A 17,338-nucleotide genomic window follows, 5' to 3' on the forward strand; every position below is an offset into this window, starting at 1 on the left:
TGGGCTCGCGTATCCACCAGGTGCGCCTTGTCACTCCTCCCTCCGCTCTGGGTGCCCAAGGAGGAGGCGAGGGAGCTGGGGACTGAGACCTGGACCAGCCTTCAGCGCCTTCTTCTGTCTCGGCAGTCAGGAAACTTTGCCTCTCCTTCACTCACGGATGCAAATGAGGAGTGAAATCCATTCACCTGCTGAAGTCACTTCTCAGGTGCCCCAGGCTGAAGAGTCTTCCTGAGCCCCATCCCTGGTGTGCTCAATAATGCAGCAGGATCTTGCTCACCAAAGTGTCACCTGTCGGGGTGAGTTGTGCCGGTGCCTATCTGAAGTGACAGCCATCTTTGAGCACCAGCAGCTCCGTGCGACTTCCCTTTCATCATTTGTGTTGGGAAGGGAGCATTTTCGACAAGGTGGTTTCCTCTTCCCCTGTGCTTTCTTCTTGCCCCTCCCCCCCGTCGAAGCACCTGATCAAAACATTACCACTGACAAAGGTTTCTCTCTCCAAATTAAATGAGTCCAACCAGCCTGGGAATTTTCAGGAAGAAAGAGCGCGCAAGGCTGATGTGCAGAGTTAATGCATCTGGGATGACGCGTCCGGCCGCCTGCCTTCTCCCCGCGCTCCCTGGAAGGAGTGCGGGGAAGTCCCTTACGTGGCGCGGTCTCACATCTGTCCTGCCCCGTAATGGCGATTTGTATAAGTAATGGAAACAGGTTAAATACTTCCATTCTCATGTTGCCAGCAGGGATGGAAATGAACATCCCAGTGAGATCGTCCCGACAGAGCCGAGGGGGCGGCAACGGACCCCGCTCCCTTTGGTGACAGGAGCCTAATGAGAATGCGGATGTATGGCTCATCAGATGGAAGGGAGAGCGAGGGAGCTCAGAGATGGAGCCGGGCTGCGGCCAGCCGGCCGGCAGACGTGACTGATGACCTGCTCTTCTCCTTCTAAGGGAGCTGGGGGAAGGGCGGCGGGCCGGGTCTCTGCCTTGCTCTAATGGGCTGCCTGCCAGGGTTATCTCCAGCTGGAGAAAACCACAAGGGTGATCCTGTCCCCGGCTGAGGACCCTGTCTGAGATGTAACGGGGGAGGAGGGCTTCCTTCTCCTGGTTTCCTTGTAATTATAAATAATCCTTTTAGAATGGCCTTCTTTTTGCCTCCAAAGTCACTTTACTTCCTGAAGTTGCTCATGTGAAGAAGAGCCATTTCATGTGAATTGCTAGTGCTATTTAAAAAGATCTCCAAGTCAGAACCAAATCCGTTGTCACCATCTGCCCTATGCACATTCCTCGCAGTGCCCACAGCAGGCCTGCTAACAAGGGGCGTTCTCGGTGAGTCCACGTGGCCCAGAGCTCTCGGGTTCAAGTATGTCAATGTTCAGTGCAGCTTCTCCCTAAAACAGTGTGCTCATGCCTGATATTTTCTAGTATCGCTATCTTTCTCCTACTGGACCGTATTGTATATCGACATGAGTTACAAATGGAAAAATCAGTTAGCCTGTTACTTTAAGTGGCACTATCCGAACGATTCCAAGTCCAGGAATTTGGAGCATGGCACATGCTGCGCATCTCCTGCTGAAAGCGTGTCTTTCGCTTCTCGTTGAGGGTTTTGCCGTTGCAGGAGCAGACGTGGGTGTGTGCTTGCTCGGCTGTGTCAGTGGACGTGAGGAGTAACTGGCTGGCACCTGGAAGGTTTTCAGGACAGACCGCCCTGCCTTGCGGAGAGCACAGCACGTTCAGGGACACCGTCCCTCCTGCCGCCGAGCTGTCTGAGCAGAGCACCCACTCTGTTGGTCTCACCAGGTGAGATGGTGATGAGGAGGCAGTGTCAGGACACGCACCTGCCGGGGAGGGAGTGCAGGCTCAGCCAACTCCTGCATCTGTGCATGATTGGGGTGCGGGTCAAGATGTAGCTGGGGTACCCACCTAACTGCTTAGGGCCCATGTTGAGACTCAGGGAATTTGAAACTTCGCACATTTAGCCATTGGAAAACAAATACAGCCGTCGCTTCTCACCATCCTTAAAATGACTGTTGACAAGAGCGAGTCTTGTTTTCTTTAAAGAAATAAAGATGTTTAAAACAATTTACAATTTGAGGAATAGAGTTTTTATCTAACTTGTGGAAGATATGATGTTTGTGCCTCATTACATAGTTACAGTTTGAGATGAAAATATTTTTTTAGACAATATGTGTGTGCTTACCCTGTAAACCATCAGGGCACACATGGTTGGTGTCATATTAAGCTCTAGCAGGGACTGTATACGTTGCCTTATGTCCACTCGCATTAGAATGCACAGAATTTCATGTTACTGGGGATGACAGCACATCTTTAGGGACACATTGGCATCCAGAAGGCACATTTTATGACAAAAAATATTAAATGATAAAAAATGAAGCCTCATCATAAGATCCCCTCATCCCATACCCTTTCGGGAGGGGAAGGGTCTGCGCATTTTAAGATGTCTCATTGACACATGTGTGCACACACTTGGGTGCTCAGGAGGCTGGCAGCGCCTGTCCGGCCCTGGGTTCCCGTTGGCTTCCTCCTGGCCTGTGAGGTGGCCTGTGGCCCCTCCTCCCCCCACAGGACACACTGTGCCCGTTGGCACTCTCAGGCTCTGCACCATCCCGTGAGGCTCACGAGGGCGGGGGAGTGATGGCAAAGCTGTTTTGACACCAAAAGAAATAGCAGAAATGATGATTTGGAGGCTTTGTTTTATTTGATGGGAGAAATGTCATTTATTTCTATAAGTGATTGTAAAAGAAGAATTTTATCCTGCAGTTCCACTTCCAAGTTTGCTCACTCATCACACTTCCATGCGGGCAGGGTGGCGGGTGCTGATGGTGTGAGGCGAGGCCTTTCATGGAGAAAATGCCAGGGCGGCGACTTCTCCTTCTGGGAACCAGTGGCCTCTCGCTTAACGATCGTGTAGGCTAAACAACTGTGCTCATTCACCTCGAGAAGTATTTTGGTCTCATAGTTCCATCCCTGGAAATAAAGATTCTGCACATACTGTACCTGTTCCAGGACATGCATCCTCTTACAAGCCAAAGGTATCTGGACCATTGTAGCATGTAATGACACAAAGGGCTTTTGGAAAGTCTTAGTGTGTAAGGAAAACAAAGGGTCAGGAGAAAGAATTATTCCAGCTAAACTTGTCCATTTTCATGTGCCTTTCCCTTCCTGTCTCTGTTGAGGTAAAAAAATTCTTCTAAAAAAGCATCTTGAAAAGCAATTATGAGCATTCACTGATAAGAGTAAAAATAAGCCTAATTTTTCTGATAAAAGCTGTGTTTTCTGTCATGGTAGTGTAGATGTGACTTTTGACACTAATATTGTTTTAAGGGGTTTAAGGAAATCCATTGCTTTGTGACCTCATGTTTGATTTCAAGTGTGGAGCCGTCAGTGGGAGGGACTGGTCCTGGCCCATCCCAGTGGTGACGGTGTGCATCTGTCTGACCTGAGCATGTTTCAAGATAGAAGTCCCTTAATTTGGTGCTCAAAGTTGGTCTCTACTGGTACCCGCCCGTGTCCTTGTCACCTGCTCATATCAGCACTCTGATCACCAAAGGTCGGCATTCCCTTTTATTTTCTTTATCTTAAGCACTTATGAGTCTGGTTTTCTCCATTTTAAAATGCAGACTCGTGTCTGAGACCTGAGCCTGGGCGGGCTTGGGGGACTGAACGGTCCCTCCCTCTGCCTCTTGCTCTCCTCTTCCAAGACCCTTAACCGCGACCTGCAGAAGTTCACCTTTTAGAAGTGAACTCGCATGGAGCTGCGGTAGAGGGCCACCAGGAAGTGGTGCCAGGGACTGGCTGCCCGCAGCAGTGGGTGCGCTGCTGGCTTTCGTAGTGCTAGGCGTGCAGTCGGAGTGCTGCTTGTTCTGGCCATTTCTTCACGTTGGTTTCCACTGGCTGAAGAGGTGGCTCCGGCACAAGTCCGCATTTCTAGTGGTCTTGCGCCAGGTGAGTCCTGCCTGCTGAGGAAAGTCTTTCCTGGTTTCAGGAGGTGGATCATGATCCGACCTTGAGCGTGTGCCTTGGGTGGATTGAGCTTGCTAAGACTGGATGCGAAGATCAGACTCGTCCTGCTTTTTCTGGATGGGGTTTATCCTCTCCAGAGGGGGCAGTGCCGAGGACGTGCCATTCCCTGGTGTGTGGCACTGGGTTTGCACGTCTTGCGGGCACCAACTCCATTGGCAGAACAAGAGGTGTCTGCTAGGGATGGGTGTGCTTGCCAGCGATGGGCAGGAAGAGGAGGGCTTGGTGCCTGAGAGCTGCTTACTGTCCACCTTGCTTCCTTCATTTGAACTTCGCCTTCCCTTGTCCACGGTTCTCATGTATTTTTCCTTTTCTTTTTCTTCCTGACACCACTGAAAACCAGGGAAGCTTTTCCACTGTGGCCACCTGCTTGGTGCCTTGCATTGCTGTAACATGCAGCTGGCTGGAGATCAGCATCTGATAGGCGGTGGGAAGAGCAAGAAGGGTCTTGAAATGAGGTTTCTTATTTCTCATTTAATTTGAAATTGAATTCTGGGGCAGTGAGTAAATTTAGTTTTGGATAGTTACCTGCCGATTCCTAATTAAAACTGGAATTGGGGAAAAAACAGAGATCATTTTGTTCACGTACCCTGCAATTCTTAAAAATGGTTTCTACTGGGGCTCAGGTAAAAAAATAGTTGTGTTATAAATCAAATGCCCAAGCAAACCAGAACATCAATGATGGGTATCAGGAAGCTAAAATTTGCCAAAGTGATAGAAAAGTTTTTGTCCTTGTCACCTTAGAGCAGAAGTAGCCTTTCAGCTTTGCTTTGCAGGGTAGCAGCCCTCCTGCAAGAATTCAGAACTGTGGTAAATTAATTTATCTTGCTCACACTTTTATGTTCTTTCCTGGCTAAGAAGACACGTGTCTGCCTGTATCTGCTTTCTCTGCATTTTTCTTTCCTGATATATTCTGACTTTCATCAAAACCACCTGCTTTCTCCATGATGAAGGTGGAGTTACTTTACAAGTGATCAATTATAAATTTGGGAGAAGGTGTGTTTTGCAAGATTCTGCAGTGAATCGAAGGCATACATTCATCACTTAGGTGTGCGCAAACCCCTTTTGTGAATTGGCCCCTTGGAGTAAATGTATTTTGATATAGTGGCCATCTGCTCATGGGTATCACATTTGCCAGTCTAAAAAATAGTTTGATGTAGATAAACATGTAATTTGGTATGATTATATAGTTTCACCAGGTGGCAATACAATAGCCAAGTTTGGTATTTACGGTAAGGCAGTCACCAGGCAGAGACTGAAGACCTGCGTTTTGTATTTGTCACTTTTAAATATCCATTTTCCTATTTCACAGCCAACTCTCAATTATGCGTGCTAATCAGGAAAGCAGAGTGTAAGCGAACCAGGTTCCCACACCTTCCTGCGGCCAGCGCTGCCTCCCTGCAGCCAAGGCCGTCCAGGAACAGAGCTGCTGCCTGGCCTGGGTTCCCTGCTGCTCCTTCTTTCCTCCCGCCTTTGGCCGACCTTCTCTGGGTTAGTGAAGCTGCTGAAAGGCAGGGGAGAAGGGGCCCTGATGGTCGGCCTGCGTAGGGACGGGAGGATCGCTGTCCAGTTCCTATTGTTCCTGCCTAATGGGGTTCACAGTGGCTGCAGTGGCAGGAGGCTAAGCTGGGTCAGCCCTGTGGTGGGGCAGATAGCACATCTGTGCACAGACCACACTCTTGTTCAAGTTCCAGACTGAGGTCTTGAGACCTGGTGTCTGATGAGGCTGCTCCCTGGCCTGCAGAAGCCCCTCTCCCTGTGTCCACACGTGGAAGGTGCATGTTGGTTCTCTGCACCAACCCCACCCTCAGGGACTCCACCCTCTTGACCTGATCACCTCCTGGTGCCCTCTCATATGAATTCTGGGGTGCAACCTTCAGGCCATAGTAGCAGATAAGCTGAGCTGGGCTTTGTGAGGACCGTGATTCTGTCATCTCCTTGAATACTCTTACAACCCCTACAGTCACCCTCATTGCCATGGGCGGCTGGGGACATGGAGGCCTGAGGGGTTTGAGGGCCTGTGGGCCCTTCCTATCCACAGTACTGGGCCTTGGTTCCTGGGGCCCCAACCTCAAGCCTGTGCCTTCTGTGTCCCTCCCCTCATGTCCTGCTGCTAATGGGGGTCGGTCCTCACATAGGGAACCACAGTGGCAGCTACATTTGCCTAGGCCTGTCCAGACAGATGCGCATCCATCTCGCCTGTTCCTCCTGACCACTGTCCAGGCTGCCTGGGAAGCACCCTTCCTGGGTCAGCCCTATGCCCAGGTTGCTGAAGGGCCTGCTTGTGTGTGACAGTGTAGGCTGGTAGGGGCTTGTCTCCTGAAGTCCGTGGCCCATTCCTCCCTGACATGGACAGGGACACCGCACATTCCGGCGCTCCTGTGTTCAGACCCTGGGGTTTGTGCTGGAGATTGCCATCCTTACAGCTCTTGTCCTGTGACACCAACCTTCTTGTTCTCCCCAGGCGTAAACTCTTGAAATGAAACCCCGCTGGCTCTGGGTTCTTCCAAGGGGTTCTGGTCCTGGGATACCAGACCCTTGTCGCCCACTTTTGGAAGGGCGGGGGCCCTCTGGGTGGCCCTGGGGACAGAGCTGCACAGTGGTGTACTGTTTTAGAAGGAAGGGGTCTGAAGGGCAGAGCCGCTGGGAAGCCCAGCCCTGCTGCCTGCTGGCTGAGCTAAGGAAGGCCACTCAGCTGCCGAGGTGTGAGGCAGAGCATTAGAAGACCAGGAGGCCAACTGCGCTGTCGGGCGCTGGTTAGGAGTGCTGGGGTGGGTGCTCTGGATGTAATTATTGTCTTGTTATTATTACTGGGACCTTGGAACTAAGGCACTCCTTCAAGGGTCTTGGAATGGAGGGTGGAAGGGCAAGGCAAGTTGGTGGACACCCATAGAGTCAGTCCAGAACATTCCATGGCATTCCCTCCTGCTCCTTTCTCTGTGGGGCTGTTGAACCCTTTGTACCCAGCTGTGGCTGCCCACTGTTTGTGTCCTTCTGTGGTCAGGAGAGCCTCAGAGTAATAGGTGACTTGACCTGCCCTTTGGCTGCAGGCCCACAGTACAGATTAGCAGTGTGGTCAGGGATGCGTCCATGAGCGAGGTAGGGGATGCACTTCCAGGGGGATGGTGGGTGGCTGCTGCTCGGGGTCCGAAGGGCAGCTTCAGGCCCATGGTCACAGTGTCCAGGGGTGTGGTCTGGAGGACAGAAGCCCCTCAGCTGCTCCTTGTGAATCTGTGCTTCCTCACGTGGCTTGTAGATTCTTCAGCCAGTTAAAGAGTGGACGTGACAAGCTCAGAGGATACTGTAAGATGGTAAATAGCTGAAGCAGAGCAGCCCAGGATCAAGTAACCCGAAGAGTGTGCGAAAGTCCAGCTGCTGCCGGGTGCAGAAGGTGAGGGCTGGAGTAGGTGGCCTTGGTAGCTGCGGACCCAGGCCAGTGACCACATGGTAAGGCCTTACCACTTCTCACTGTCTTTGAGGCCACATACGCCTCCCAAGGGACACCTGGGTGGACGTGGAATCAGGGGCTGGCGTGGGAGGCACACAGGCAGCAGCGTGTGGAGGACTTGCAAGCAGCCGCTGAGCATCATCTGTGTCCCTGCCTGCCCCAGTCGGTCCCCTTGACTTTTCAACATTAAAAAAAAAAATAGAAGTAGCAAGGAGAACTCCCTGTCGTCACTGCTGCAGCCAGGTGTTCTCTGCTCACAGGTCCTTCTGGTGGCCGTGGCTCCTGGTGCCCAAGCAGGTTTCTGTGGCTGAGTCATTCTAGAAGCCCTGTGCAGTGACCAACCTGTGTCTGTCAAACTGAAAACACTGAAGATTTTGGAAGTGCACATATTTCTCAAGAGGCACTTCACTAAACAGAAAATAACCCGTATCTTCATTATCTGGAGGAAACCACTGTTGACGTTCTATGAGAAGGACATTCCCATTGACCTGCCTCTACAACTGTCTTCCGCCCCTCCCCCTTAATGACTCTGCTCGTGTCATTAGAGCACTCCTGAATGTTTGAGTGACATTGCCTCCTATGGCGGCTCTAACTCATTCGCTGTCTCTACTGTTGAAGATTCAGACTCTGGCCAGTTTTACATGGTCTAATACTGTAAAGGATGTCTTTGCACATAAAGCTTTTTTCTGTACTTCATATTATCTTCTTAGATTATACTTCCAAAAATAAAATTATTGGGTCAGAGGTCAGATTTTAAATTCTCTCCTTTTACTCTTTTCTGAGATTCTTTTATTTATAACACCATGTCTGGCACTTAGCAGTCCTCTAAATACTCATACAGAACAAATTTGGGTCACGAGTTCGTTCATTTCTCCATGTCTTCTCAGCACTTGATGCTTAAGGAGGCGAAGGAAGATAGCTCAGGACTGGTGGCAGGAAGGGAAAGGTGCCACTGGGGTCAGGGGACCTGAGCTCAGCTCATGTTTCCCTTATTTGTTTTCTGTGTAAATTGGCGGAAGTCGGGTGCTTCTCAGCCGCGGGGTTGCAATGTGGGCATTTTGGTGATAGTGAAGTGCAGCGAGGGTTCAGCCCCAGGGTAGCACGGGGCCACACTCAGTGTTTGGTGAGTGCAGGAGTCCCAGGTTGAGGAAAGACAGACAGGGGAACACCTTGCTCCTGCAGAGAAAGGCGATCCTGTGCGGGAGTACTGTGAGCCATGAAGAAGATGACAACTGAGCTTCCCCTTGAGGGAGGGTGGTTTCCACCAGGCAGACAAGGGGCCACTCAGTGTTCCCCTAGGGAGATGGGCTGCCATGGCCAGATGGACAGGAAGGCCTGGGGACAGGGGCTGGACATGGTGGACAGGGACTGAAACTGGGAGGCAGATGTGGGGCAGCCTGGAGGAGTGCTGGGGACGGGGCGTGGGAGGAGGCTGTCACAACAACCGTGAGTTCCAGTGGGCAGGGGCGGGGCTGGGTGCGGCTGGAGGCGGGGCCTCAGGCGGTGCGCTCGCTCGTGCACCACCTGTTCTTGGTGATGCTGCAGCGCTGAATGAGGGCCGCTCACCAGGGAGAGAGCTGGCAGGCGGCGGAGGGTGTTCCGTGTGCATGACTGACTGGAGGGCTCCTTGCTCACCTGTGTGGGAACAGTGATGCTCCTTGCCTTTGTCAGACGCTGGTGGCTCAGGTGCCATGGCTGAGGCTGCGCAGGCGGCTGGCGTTTGGCAGGTTTGCAGGGGTGAGGCGGGCTTTGGTGCGATAGGCAGGCAGCTTGTGGAGGTTACTGCTGCAGAGCCGGATGCAGCAGGAATGGCCACGAGAACACAGAACCAGGAGGCACAGGGCCAGGGAGGGCAGATGGGGATGCTGCCTGAGGTCCTGTGCCACTCCCAAGAGTGTAGCAAGGCAGAAGGAGCAGAAACCACCTCCAGACAGGACAGGGACATCTGGCAGGAGAGCAGGCCAAGCTTGGGCAGAGAGTCGCCCAGCCAGCAGAGCTGGCCTTCACCAGGGACCATGCTGGGCTCCCTCCCTCCTGAAGATGCCCCTGCTGCCGGCACTGTCACAGTCCAGGGCATAGCTCAGGAGCACAGGGATCGATGGCACCTCTTTTCCGTGTCAGCTCCATGGAGTGCAGATGGCAGACATGGCATCTGAGTGAGGGTGTGGCTTGTTGAAGAACGCCCACTTAGGAGGCCTCCTGTTGAGTGTGGTTCTGGCCGATGGCCCCAGTTCCGTATATCTGTTGTGCCGAGGTTGTGAAATGGCCACTAAGATGGATATTAGCTCAAGGTAGGAGCCTCCAGGGAAGCTGCACTACCTCAGGAGGTTGGACCTGGAATGGGTCATGATCTGAATGACCCCAGTCCCACTGGGACAGGAGCAGAGCAGGAAATGTGAGAGGAGCAGGGTGGGATGAAGCCACCTACGTCGACTGCATGATGTCCCAGATCCTGGCTTTCGACCCATCACCCCATCTCGTGTGTGCTCCTGTGTCCCCAGAGAGGGTGTGGCTTGGCCGATGCTGAGCAAGGCCTGAAGGCACAGCAGGGTTCCCATGTCTGCTTTCAGTGTAGACGAAAACCCCCTGTGCAGTGAATCATGTCCCCCAAGTCCACATGTCCAGGCTCTACCTCCTCATGGGCTGCCTGCATTTGGGATAGGGGCTTTGGAACATTGTTGAAGTAAAGTGAGGCTGTAGGTTGAGAACCCAGTCATAGAATCCATAACAGTGAACAGAATCCACAGCAGGCCTTCAAAGGAAGGAGAGGGAGCTCTTTACCATCACCTGGAGGACAGGCCTCTGGGATCAAGGGGCAATCTATAAGCCAGGAGGAGAGGCTGTGCCAGAAAATTAACCCTATTGGACCTTGACCTTGGACTTCTAGAATGTGGGAAGTAAATTTTTGTGCGGCCACCCAGTCTGTGGAATTTTGACATGCCCGAGCTGACCCATACAAAGTCATTTACAGCAATCCTTCCTCATCTGTGGTAACCTTTGGTCACCTACAGTATGAAAATATTAATTGAAAAATTCCAGAAATAAACAATGCATACATTTTAAATTGCATGTTTTCCAGTTAGTGTGATGAAAACTCACACCATCCTGCTCTGTAGAGTCTGGGATGTGAATCATCCCTTTGTCCATTTTATCCATACTTTATATACTACCCTTCCATCAACCACTTAGTGGTCTCAGTTATCACATCAGCTGTTGTGGCATCACAGTGCTTGTGCTGAGTAACCCTTATTTTACTTAATACAGTGATTGCTCTATTGTGTTATTACTTTCTATAAATCTCCTACCATGCCTAATTTATAATTTAAACTTTATCATATGTTTCTATAGGAAAATATAGTAGATACAGAGTTTGGACTATTTGTGGTTTCAGGCATCTGCTGGGGGTCTTGAAATACATCCCCTGTGGATATTGGGGATACTGTTTTATTCAGAAAACACTGATTGGTTTCCTGCTGCAGAGACCAAGACACACCTTGGTGTAGTCTGATGCATAGCCTGAAGGCCACAGTGACCCAGGGGTGGAGGCACAGAGAGTAATGGACCAGCAATGATAGGCCTCCCCTACTGGAGCTAAGTTTGTGCAACAGAATGTTCCATTTAAATTAGTTGCTAGGCATGAAGTTTCCTTTCACAGATGGTTGGACTCAATCTACGAGGCTGTTTCTTATCGCTGCCCTCATGTACGGATGTGCCTCTGGCCTGCTGCTCGAGTGTGCTCCTGTGACGCATGCTCAGAGTCCTGCCAACACTGTGGGCCCTGGTGCCTTCCAGGCTCAGACGAGCTCGGTCCTGCCCAGGACACCCTACAGCCTTCAGTGTCCTCACAGAACCCTCAGAGGAGGTGGGCCAGAGCTCAACCAGAGTGGCCCTGGCTAGCTTGCTTGACGGGACAGGCCTGAGCAGTGGTCATCAAGTAGGATCTCTGGGCTGAGGGTCCAAATCGGGAACCTCAGAACAGGACCATCCTGAACCTTCAGTCATCATGAGCAAAGTGAAAACGTGGTGAACTTAGCAACACCTTTGCGTTCTGCAAGCCTCTCTTTGTAAGAGGGCTGCAGAGTCACCGTAGTGTTGCCCAGAAGTTGATGCCACAGTTAAAGACCCAGGTCTTGCACTATTGATTATTTCTGATGCAAGCAGTGCAGTATTAATGGGAACTGGACTTCCTGGGCCTGTCAATGGACTGCTGTGCGTGTTCGGCCATGAACTTGTGAACGCGTGCTCAGGCTGTTCGTGCAGAGGTGGGCTGGCTGTGTGCAGAACCACAGTGTGTCAGGTGTCTGAAGGGCCTGAGCTGACCATGTGACTGACTCAGTTTCTCTCTGCGTGTGTGCATGCACGCGCACGGGCTCACGAGCACGCAGGTAATCCTACATGTGCCATGAGTACTTGCTGCTCCAAAATCCAGAGCCCTCCATTTGCACTGGCAGATGCCTTCCAGTGCCCCTGCCTGCCCTTGGCGTCCCCCCTTGGGGCACAGGATGCTCTCTGTCCTGCACATCACCCTCCCTTCAAATGCCCGTGCTCTTTGCCACATTCCCTTAGGAACTGGCTCTGATAACGTGATAATGAATGATTATATTTAATGAGACACCCGTCTCAGGACATATCTGTGCATTTTAATAGGGGCTTTTTGGAAAATATCTTAACCCAAAATTCCCCAGGTTGTTTTTTGTTTGTTTGTTTGTTTTTTAAAAAGAAGTACATTGGTCAAGTAAGTTTAGGAGGTGATGCATGCAGTGCTTCCCCCCTTGAGAATTAGCGAGATATGTGACATACTAGGTATCTAAATTGACCTGCAGTAAAAATCAAGGTTTTGTCTAACACCGTACACCTTCCAGTCCTCCTGGCTGTCGGCACCGGCACCGGCACTGGCCTGGCACCCCACATAGAGGGCATTGTGCTGCATCCACACAGGAGAGTGGTGATGTGTGTTGTTCTTTTTGGTGGAGACAGAGTAATTTTGTTGCAGGTAGTATTTGTGGCAGGAGTATTTTTATTTATGGAAACCATATATTATTGCCTGTGAAATCTTGCCCAAAATATTGATAGGCAGGTTCGCCTTATGACTGCTTCCAAGTACTTGCCTCATAGAAGTCACAAGGGGCCTTGCGGGTCTTGGGGAGAGAGGCCTGCAGGAGGATTCCTGGGGGATATGGCCAGCTCCTGCCCTCCCACCTGGCTCCCTCTGCCACTCTGGCAATGCTGGCCCACAGGTTAGGCTGCTGTTGAGCCAGTGTGCACTCCAGTGGGGACAGTTTTCGTGAAACCTAATTCCTGCCACATCGTGGCAAAGTAGGAAGATGCAGAGCTGGGGTGGCCTTGTAGCCTGGGAGCCTTGCTGAAAAACATCTTTTTAAAGATCACCTAACTGCTGGGGAGGCCACGTCCTTGAAGATGATGTACGCCTTCTAACTGCACCTCATTTTTCTCTCCTAGCTTATGTTCCCGAGGAAGAGTTGAAGGCAGCAGAAATAGATGGGGAGCCCGCGGAGGATGGTGGGCTGTCTTTGGACATCCAGGAGGGCGAGTTCGCGTGTGATGAAGAGACAGGAATCAAGGAGGCCCAGAGCTACCAGAACTCCCCCGTCAGCACTGCGACCAATCAGGAAGCTGGCTACGGGTCCCCCTTCAGCGAGAACAGTGACCAGCTAGCCCCTTTCAAAAGTTCTTCCTCCAAAGAAGAGAAGGAGGATCCACAGTGTCCGGACAGCATCTCGTACCCCCAGGACAGCTTGGCCCAGATCAAAGCCGTGTATGCCAACTTGTTCTCGGAGTCCTGCTGGTCTAGCCTAGCTTTGGATTTAAAGAAGTCCAGTTCGACCACCAGCAACAGCGATGCCGGCCAGAAGGAGAGCTCCACCCCCACCCCCACGCCCCCCGCCAGCACGGCCAGCACCACGGCCAGCACGGCCAGCACCAGCTGCAGCACCAGCACCAGCCACAGCAGCACCACCAGTAACAGCAGCGGCTCGGGCTATGACTGGCACCAGGCCGCCCTGGCCAAGACCCTGCAGCAGACGCCGTCCTACGGGCTGCTCCCGGAGCCCAGCCTGTTCAGCACCGTGCAGCTTTACCGCCAGAACAACAAACTGTACGGCTCCGTGTTCACTGGAGCCAGCAAATTTCGGTGCAAAGACTGCAGTGCCGCCTACGACACGCTGGTGGAACTGACGGTGCACATGAACGAGACAGGCCACTACCGTGATGACAACAGGGACAAGGACTCCGAGAAGGCCAAGCGGTGGTCCAAGCCCAGGAAGCGCTCCCTGATGGAGATGGAGGGCAAGGAGGACGCACAGAAGGTGCTGAAGTGCATGTACTGCGGACACTCCTTCGAGTCCTTACAGGACCTCAGTGTCCACATGATCAAAACAAAGCATTACCAGAAAGTGCCTCTGAAGGAGCCAGTGCCAGCCATCACCAAACTGGTCCCTTCTACCAAAAAGCGAGCACTTCAGGACCTGGCGTCCCCCTGTTCCCCAGAGCCTGCGGGCATGGCCACAGAGGCCGCCCTGGGCGAGTCGGCTAAGGACCAGAAAACTGCAAACCCCTACGTCACCCCCAATAACCGCTATGGCTACCAGAACGGTGCTAGTTACACGTGGCAGTTTGAGGCCCGCAAAGCGCAGATCCTCAAGTGCATGGAGTGCGGCAGCTCCCACGACACCTTGCAGCAGCTCACCGCCCACATGATGGTCACCGGACACTTTTTGAAGGTGACGACCTCAGCCTCCAAGAAAGGCAAGCAACTGGTTCTGGACCCCGTGGTGGAAGAGAAGATCCAGTCCATACCCCTGCCCCCTACCACCCACACCCGCCTGCCGGCCTCCAGCATCAAGAAGCAGCCGGACTCCCCCGCAGGGTCCGCCGCCTCGGAAGAGAAGAAAGAGCCGGAGAAGGAGAAGGCACCTGCGGCAGGTGATGTGGACAAGAAGATCAAGGAGGAGAGCGAGGATGCCACCGAGAAGTTCGAGCCCACGGCCCTCTACCAGTACCTGCGTGAGGAGGACCTGGACGACAGCCCCAAGGGCGGCGTGGACATTCTCAAGTCCCTCGAGAACACAGTGTCCACCGCCATCAGCAAGGCGCAGAATGGCGCGCCCTCGTGGGGCGGCTACCCAAGCATCCACGCCGCCTACCAGCTCCCGGGCACCGTGAAGCCGCTGCAGGCCGCGGTGCACAGCGCGCAGGTGCAGCCGTCCTACGCGGGCAGCGTGAAGCCGCTGCCCTCCGAGCACAGCACCGCGCTCCTGCACTCCCCTGGGAGCCTCACGCCCCCGCCGCACAGGAGCAACGTGTCGGCCATGGAGGAACTGGTGGAGAAGGTCACCGGCAAGGTCAGCGTCAAGAAGGAGGAGAGGCCCATGGAGAAGGAGAAGAGCTCCCCCTCCAAGGCCGCGTCCCCCCTGGCAAAGGAGAACAAAGACTTTCCTAAGTCAGAGGAAAGTGGTGGCAAGCCACCGAAGAAGGGCCCGGATGCCGAGCCTGGGAAGGCCAAGAAGGAAGGCCCGGTGGAGGTGCACACCCCAAATGGCACGGAACCTCTCAAAGCCAAGGTCACCAACGGCTGCAACAACCTGGGGATCATCACAGACCACTCGCCGGAACCTTCCTTCATCAACCCACTGAGCGCTTTGCAGTCCATCATGAATACCCACCTGGGCAAGGTGTCCAAGCCCGTGAGCCCCTCTCTGGACCCGCTGGCCATGTTGTACAAGATCAGCCACAGCATGCTGGACAAGCCCGTCTACCCCACCACCCCGGCGAAGCAGACCAGCACCATCGACCGCTACTACTACGAGAACAGCGACCAGCCCATTGACCTGACCAAGTCCAAGAACAAGCCCCTGGTCTCCGGCGTGGCCGACTCGGAGTCGTCGCCTCTGCGGGAGAGTGCCCTCATGGATATCTCGGACATGGTGAAGAACCTCACTGGTCGTCTCACACCCAAGTCCTCCACGCCCTCCACGGTGTCGGAGAAGTCCGACGCAGACGGCAGCAGCTTCGAGGAGGCGCTGGACGAGCTGTCGCCTGTTCACAAGAGGAAGGGGCGCCAGTCCAACTGGAACCCCCAGCACCTGCTCATCCTGCAGGCTCAGTTTGCCTCCAGCCTGCGGGAGACTCCAGAGGGCAAGTACATCATGTCGGACCTGGGCCCTCAGGAGCGGGTGCACATCTCCAAGTTCACTGGTCTCTCCATGACCACCATCAGCCACTGGCTGGCCAATGTGAAGTACCAGCTGAGGAGGACAGGGGGAACTAAATTCCTCAAGAACCTCGACACAGGGCATCCTGTTTTTTTTTGCAACGATTGTGCCTCTCAGTTCAGAACTGCTTCCACCTACATCAGCCACCTGGAGACGCACTTGGGCTTCAGCCTGAAGGACCTCTCCAAGCTGCCACTCAGTCAGATTCAAGAGCAGCAGAACGTCTCCAAAGTCCTCGCAAACAAGACTCTGGGCCCACTGGGGGCTGCCGAGGAAGACCTGGGCTCCACATTCCAGTGCAAGCTCTGCAACCGGACTTTTGCGAGCAAGCACGCAGTCAAACTGCACCTTAGTAAGACGCACGGCAAGTCACCAGAGGACCACCTGATCTACGTGACTGAGTTGGAGAAACAGTAGCCTCCAGGTATGCAAGTGACCGCAGAACATTGCACTAAACGCCGTACTGCACTAGGCCTGGCCTGAGCCGCTGAAATCAGTCTTTCCTTTGTTGCTGGACTGCCTCTCTGGACCTTGGTTTTTCTTACACATATTTTGTAGTTATATTTATATGCTCTTTGTCTGATCTGTGCATGTTATTTTTCTTTTTCCGTGAGTCAAAGTCTGACCTTTATTTTCAACATCTGTTCTTGATGTTAAGCTATCTTTTGTAGGAAATAGTGGGGCACACTATTCAGAGACATTATTTAGCAGTAAAGAAAGACACAAATAGCAATGATAAAAAGACATCCTAAAATTACAAAGTTGCCATGACAATAAAGGTCATAGAACCTGGTGGTGTCAAATTTAACCCTTTGAGGATATAATTGCATCTCTGTGCCTTTCACTCAAAAAAAAAAAAAAATGGAAAGAAAGAAAAAAAGGCTTAAAGGCATTTCATTCAGATCAAAAGCTGTGTCAGACACAAAACTTATTTAATAATTAAAAAATGAGCTTTTATATGCAGGACTGGTTTGCGAGGGAAACATGCATGCAGCCATTGGAAGGCAGAAAGCTGTTGAGGACTCACGGGGCAAGGAGGCCATGACTCTACACGTTTAAAACAAAAACCACAAGCAGCAAGAGCAACCCCAGTCGCCACTATGCCCAAACCCTCCAGATGCTGAAAGTGACACTTTGGGAAAAAAAAAAAAAAAAAAAAAGAAAGAAAAAAAGAAAAAAAAAAAGAAAGAAAAAAAGTAAAAAAAGTATGCAAGCTATTATTTAAAAATGTGTAAAAATGCTATTTCTTTTTTCCTGTAAAATACTGCGGTTTATAGTTATTTACAAATGTAAGCTTTGGTACAAGCTGACCTTTCTATAGCGTGCTGCATTGGTAAATGAAAAAAAAAAAAATGGGGCAAATGTTGAAGTCCTTTCCTTGTAAATTGCCAGCATCAGCTTAAAAACTCCTGTATGTTACATATCCTATCATTTTAATCTATTCAACTTTCTTTGTACCTTCTGGCTGTATGCTTTCTCTTTTAACTTTTTATATTGTCATTTTATATTAAATTTCTGTGTATATAATGTAAAACCACAATTTTTGAATAAAATTTAGTTCCTGCAGCTTGATCTAAACAGAGAAATCTTCCTGGCACCTGCGTCTTCCCCGATGCATGTACTC

General features: G+C 51.9%; 1 protein-coding gene across 2 annotated transcripts in view; it reads left to right on the forward strand.

Annotated features, from left to right (window-relative positions):
* Tshz1 (teashirt zinc finger homeobox 1) overlaps window positions 1-17,120 on the forward strand; it is a 73,554-nt gene extending 56,434 nt beyond the window's left edge. For both annotated transcript variants that reach the window (XM_047526271.1, XM_047526270.1), the window contains one exon: window positions 12,944-17,120. In XM_047526271.1, coding sequence (XP_047382227.1) covers window positions 13,687-16,131 — 2,445 coding nt within the window. In that variant the 5' untranslated portion in view covers window positions 12,944-13,686 and the 3' untranslated portion in view covers window positions 16,132-17,120. The remainder of the gene's footprint in view (window positions 1-12,943) is intronic.
* The last annotated feature ends 218 nt before the right edge of the window (window positions 17,121-17,338 follow it).

The sequence above is a fragment of the Sciurus carolinensis genome, chromosome 15 (genome assembly GCF_902686445.1).
Source record: "Sciurus carolinensis chromosome 15, mSciCar1.2, whole genome shotgun sequence".
NCBI lineage: Eukaryota > Metazoa > Chordata > Mammalia > Rodentia > Sciuridae > Sciurus > Sciurus carolinensis.